This window comes from Trachymyrmex cornetzi, unplaced genomic scaffold, assembly GCF_001594075.2.
Source record: "Trachymyrmex cornetzi isolate Tcor2-1 unplaced genomic scaffold, Tcor1.1 scaffold570, whole genome shotgun sequence".
Taxonomy (NCBI): domain Eukaryota; kingdom Metazoa; phylum Arthropoda; class Insecta; order Hymenoptera; family Formicidae; genus Trachymyrmex; species Trachymyrmex cornetzi.
In genome coordinates this window covers 650780-656656 of record NW_017299883.1, presented here as the reverse complement: position 1 = coordinate 656656, position 5877 = coordinate 650780, and the positions used below count along the sequence as shown (strand labels likewise).

The following is a 5877-nucleotide window of genomic DNA, read 5'->3' as shown; positions in this document are numbered from 1 at the left end:
TATATATATAAAAGTCGTAGACGGTTGCAAGGTCTCAAATCGTAAGAAATTGATTAATTCTAGTCAAGTATTCTCCCTATATTTGCCTGTGCTTGGTCGGTTTCCTACAACTTAAGACTCCACGATCATCTACGAATTCTATGTAATGAGCTAAAGTCTATCCAAAAGATAGGTTAGATTCTATATAGTTTGTTTCTGTTACTAATAATTGGTTGGTATAGCAGACTAGCAGCAATCACAATATAATTTTTGTTGTTACATATTTACCGATCACTGGTTGGTGGCTTGCTAAATTAACAAAATCCTTTCTCTCAGTGTTGTTATATTTTTCAGCGAGTATAACTTATTAATTAAATTATTCATAGAATATTTTATTTTAACTTTAAAATTACAGTAATTTTTATACGCGATTTTCTTATATGCGATTTTATGTTTTTAATATTATATTTTCCGACATATAATATTTATTTAAGAATTTTAACAAATTTTAAATGAAATAGTTATATCTGTTAAATACAAGTTTACGGCTATTTTCCTAAATGTGTGATTTTAACATGTCACTTTATCATCGAACAGAAGTTACACTGACATTGAATAAAACAAATTTTATCGCATTTTTAATATATCTTTTGACGCACAGTCGCACACACGCAGAATTACTGCACAAATTTCATTCGAGTTCTAATTAATAGTTATCAAACAGGAAAACCATGCGCTTCTCGTATTCGTTTTTAATTAACGTACAGCGTCATGGATGAAAATTGGAGAATTCTGCCGCGACGATAAATTTTTCTATGATAAAAATTTAAAATAATTTACAAAAATACAAAAATAAATAGGTATTATATGAATAATAAAATACAATAAAAAATGGCTAGAAAATAAAAGCGACAAGTTGTTAAAAATCTTAAAATTACAATGAATTTTTTTTATTGTTTACATATTTCACTTGACATATTTTGACGGTTTTTGTATGTATGAAAATTTTCATATTTTTTGGATAGGTGGTGGTGACAGCAATAAAGGAAAGAGTAAGAAATGGCGGAAGATACTTCAGTTCCCACACATTTCCCAGTGCATCGGCCTAAAAGATAAACTGGGTGAGTCAGTAATAATTGAGGTCACAAAAACTTTGAAATAAAAAAGAAACTATAATAAAAAACTATTTTACCTAAATGATATTTTGCGGTCGTAATTTTCTTGGCAATGTAGATGTTGTGTATAAAATAGCCGCAGTAAAAAACTACTTAATAGATCTGTGCGATTATTGAATCTCGGGCCTGCACCATGTAATGCACATTATGCAGTTGAAAAAACGCTGCAAAGGGCGGAGAAACAATGTTTGTTGCGTGTCCCGTTAACCTACTCTGATAACACTCTTCTCCGATTTGAAATAATGAAAACTTGCGAATAAATGAGACTTATTTTCGCGAATATGAGCTATATAAAATACGCAAGAAATTATTTTTTCTGCTTAGAAGTCGTTACTCTTAAACTGTAATAATATTAAGAAGATTTTGGTGAATTTATTGTTCTACTACTAAATTTATTTACATGATTATAAATTTGAAAGGGAATTATAAAATCACTAATTATTTAAATAAAGTTCTTATATAATTTAAATTTATTTTATTTTGTGATGTAAAGTTAATGTAACTTTTAATTGATATTGTGAGAATTAAAACGTACATAATTAATTTTCAAAAGCATATAAATTATTAAAAATTGTCTTTAATTGAATAAATTTCTATCCAAGGATATTTCCGTTTATTTTTCCAACAGTAAGAAAAAGTAGACAGAAATCTTTTCAAGCAACAAGCATTCTATGACAATTTTTACAGGATCAATTAGATTTTACGGGTATAAATTAAATTTATTAAAAAAATTTATATTCGCGCGCATGACATACAGTTTATCTCAGAAAAATATTCAACATAATTTATGATGTCGGACAGACATCAGGTACAGTTATGTGGTGGACCAGCAGCCGATTGGGCGGCTGCTCTTCCGACAATTCTGCCAGGACAAAAAGCCAGCCTATCACCGCTACAACCTCTTTCTGGACGCGATCGAGAAGTACGAGATTGAGCTTGACGAAAATCGCATCGATCTGGCGAAAGAGCTGTTCGAGCAGTACTTGAAGCGGGAGGGTTCGGAGGTGGTCGACATCCTGAACGATTCCTTGATCTCTCAGTGCGAGGAACGACTCAGCACCGGCGGCAAGGAGCTCTTCACCGAGGTCGCACAGACCGTGAAAAACTTCCTGGCTGGCGAGCCGTTCTCGGCCTTCCTCAGCAGTTTCTACTTCTACAGGTGAAATGCCAATGAATAAATAGTGTGGCAGATAGATAATATAAATTCGTAGAAAAGAATTTTTTTCGATGAGAATCTGATTCTGACTACGAGAAAGAATTGAGAAATAGTGAGACGTTTTTCCTATGTTTCTTCAGGTATCTCCAGTGGAAATGGCTGGAGGCGCAACCAGTGACATACAAGACCTTCCGGATGTATCGGGTATTGGGCAAGGGTGGCTTCGGGGAGGTCTGCGCTTGCCAGGTACGCGCCACCGGTAAAATGTACGCGTGCAAGAAATTGGAGAAGAAGCGCATCAAGAAGAGGAAAGGCGAGTCGATGGTACTAATCGAGAAGAACATCCTGCAGAAGATCAATTCCAAGTTTGTCGTCTCGCTCGCGTATGCGTACGAGACGAAGGACGCTCTCTGCCTCGTGCTGACTATCATGAATGGCGGTGATCTCAAGTTCCATATTTACAATATGGGCGGTGAGCCAGGTTTTGACATAAATCGCGCCCGATTCTATGCGGCCGAGGTCGTGTGCGGTCTGGAGCATCTTCATCTTCAAGGTATTGTCTATAGGGACTGCAAGCCGGAGAACATACTGTTAGACGATCATGGTCATGTGAGAATATCCGATCTCGGTCTCGCGGTGGAAATTACGGAGGGCGACATGGTGCGCGGTAGGGTCGGCACGGTGGGTTACATGGCGCCTGAAGTGATCGACAATGAGAAGTACACCTTTTCGCCAGATTGGTTCAGCTTTGGCTGCCTACTGTACGAGATGATCGAGGGCCAAGCGCCGTTCCGCGCTCGCAAGGAGAAGACCAAACGCGAGGAAATCGATAGACGCGTCAAGGAGGATCAAGAGAGGTATTCGTCCAAGTTCAGCGAGGATGCCAAAAGTCTGTGCCAACAGCTATTAAAGAAGAGTCCGAAGAACAGACTAGGTTGCAAGTGCGGTCGACACGGGGCGAAAGAGGTGAAACTCCACAGTTTCTTCCAGTGCCTGAATTGGAAGAGGGTCGAGGCTGGTATGTGGGAACCGCCGTTTGTGCCAGATGTAAGTAGGTGTTGTTTGATGATCGATCGTCTAAATCCACATCGAGGTTTCATGTTTTTATTTTTATCCTCGTTTAATCTATTTATTCGTCTATTTAAATTCCGTGAATGCGAGAGTTTAGATTAAGTTTGCATATAAATTATAGCTGTATATATGATACAACTTTAACACTAATTTCGATAATTATACTAAATCAGTATAATATTTACAATTTTTAATTAGCATATATTGTCATAAAATGAGATGGTGTTTTAAGAAATTGCATAAATTGCTAAAAATTTTAACGTTATAATATTCTTTTTATTTTATTATATTTTTGTGTTAGTAAAAAATTGTTCTTTTTGTATAGAAGATTTAATGTATATGTGAAAACGTTGAAGGTAGTAAGAATACGAAAATTATTAATCATTGATACGTTTATTATTACAGCCTCGTGCGGTTTATGCTAAAGATGTTTTGGACATCGAGCAGTTCTCCACGGTGAAAGGTGTTAATTTGGACGCCACGGATGATACCTTCTACAGCAAGTTCAACACCGGCAGCGTGTCCATTCCATGGCAAAATGAGGTAAAATAACCATATACGTCACATCTGTATCATAATCACCGATTGTGAGACATATTGCGCCTCAGGAATAAGATCTTTGACCTTTCCTATAAAAATAATATTGTTGCTACGTGGCACACAGTAGACGACCAGTTAATAAGATCTCCATTATAACATAAATGTAAATCGTATTCTTCGACCACCTACGCGTCTCAAGCGCTTATATTGATATTGATAGTACTTTAAAAGATCCACATCTATATAACCCAAGATTATATAAATCTAAATAAGATAATTCAAAATAATTTTGATAATATTTTTAATAAATTTAATTTTCTTCTTTATTTAGACTTTGACTTTTGTCAGAAAAACTTTGAAAGATAATGATCTCCATTCATTGAGATTGAAATTATTATTTTCCGATTTCGATCGTAAATTCCTGCCAAACGGGTTGTGCACTAAAATAAAAAATGAAACAATATTTAGCTACCAACGTTTTAGCACACACACAAACATAATTTTTAATTTTACAAAGATATTACATAAATGACATTGTCTCATCTCTAGACTAGAGTCTATGGCCCGTATTCAGAACGCGCTTACAACGATGTTAGCACGCTAACATACTATACTTTACGTCACGCATATTATAGAATTTCAGAGATAAAAGTGCGCTTTTATCGATAAAAGCGCGTTCTGAATACGGGCCTATATTTTGTTCTGATTTTTTACGGCGAATGTGTTGAAACTTAAGAAATAAGAAAATGTCATTTATGTAATATCTTTGTAAGATTACAAATTATGTTTACTAAAAATCTCGAAATGAAATTCTGAAAAAGTAAAATTTAATTTCAATTTAAAACGTAGCAAGGAAATAATAAAATCTCGTTATCTAATTGCACTTCAGAGGATTTTGCTTCGTTTCATTCTCTGAAAATATTACATGTGCATGCAGAACATCTGGAGAACGGCACTTGGATTAAAAAATATAGAGCTCATGCAAAGTGTTTTCCTACGTCAGAGGCAACGCGAGAGGCTCGTTATCACTGGCGTTATTCGAGTAAATGTATTTAAAGCCGCGATGCTGCATAAGACGCATTACGCACGAGCCACCTTTAGCTTCTGCCTATGTTAAATCACTTACTACGCACCTCGCGGAGTTGAGATTGTCAAATCACAATCTAACGCGCTTTATTTCTTCCTGTTGCAGATGATAGAGACTGAGTGTTTTAAGGAACTGAATGTATTAGGTCCTAACAACACGCCCACCCCAGACTTATTGATAAACCATACACCGCCCAACAATGACGACAGAGGCTGCTTTCCTTTTCGGAGAAAGGTAGTATTTTTCGAAATTTTGAGTTTCGTAAAATTATTCAAAATCTAATTTCGAAGAAAAGCAACAGTAAATCCTAAACACTCAAAAAACATTTGGAGAATCGAAAGAGATTTTGAATACGTTATGACATTTAAAAAATGTTTAAAGAATAGTCGAAGAAGATATCTAGATATTTTTTACTTTCAACTTGTGAAATATTCTTTATGTGTTATTAAATTAATTTTATAACTACTGTGTAGAAAAATATTATACAATAATAAAATATCATTATATTGCAATTACAGAGGAAACAGAGCGATCGCACAAGGGAGATCCCGTTGTCGGAGTGCCACTTGCTGGAATTGTCGCAGACGCAGAGCTCGGAAATGCCAGCCAGCTGATCTATGGTGAACAAGAATAACAGTCTGAATCGATTAATGTCGTCATCATTTCGACGTTGCCGCCATTCTGACGTTACTGACGGCGCGTGTTCGAGTGCCATTGGTGGCTGCTGCGTTAAGAGCAAGCCGATCTCATTCTCTGTCTCGGTAGCACCCGAAGCCACGGCAACTGTCCCTGAAAATGGCTGCATAGTTCGCATAATAAGAAGTCGCAACGACTGCGGGTCCGAAGCATCCTCTCAGGTTTATTGGGGT

At 36.1% G+C, this 5877-nt stretch overlaps 1 protein-coding gene across 1 annotated transcript; it reads left to right on the top strand.

The window, feature by feature from the left end:
• Window positions 1-973: 973 nt before the first annotated feature.
• Gprk2 (G protein-coupled receptor kinase 2) lies at window positions 974-5629 on the top strand. Its single transcript, XM_018515339.1, has 6 exons — window positions 974-1100; window positions 1956-2313; window positions 2451-3357; window positions 3787-3924; window positions 5114-5242; window positions 5527-5629. Exons 1-6 carry the CDS (start codon window positions 974-976, stop codon window positions 5620-5622), a joined length of 1755 nt encoding a protein of 584 aa, XP_018370841.1. The 3' UTR covers window positions 5623-5629.
• The last annotated feature ends 248 nt before the right edge of the window (window positions 5630-5877 follow it).

Coding starts and splice junctions, on each gene's coding strand:
- Gprk2 (XM_018515339.1), top strand. CDS start 974: ATGTATGAAAATTTTCATATTTTTTGGATAGGTGGTGGTGACAGCAAT. Junction 3,358..3,786: donor AACCGCCGTTTGTGCCAGAT/GTAAGTAGGTGT, acceptor TTATTATTACAG/CCTCGTGCGGTTTATGCTAA. Junction 3,925..5,113: donor CCATTCCATGGCAAAATGAG/GTAAAATAACCA, acceptor TTCCTGTTGCAG/ATGATAGAGACTGAGTGTTT.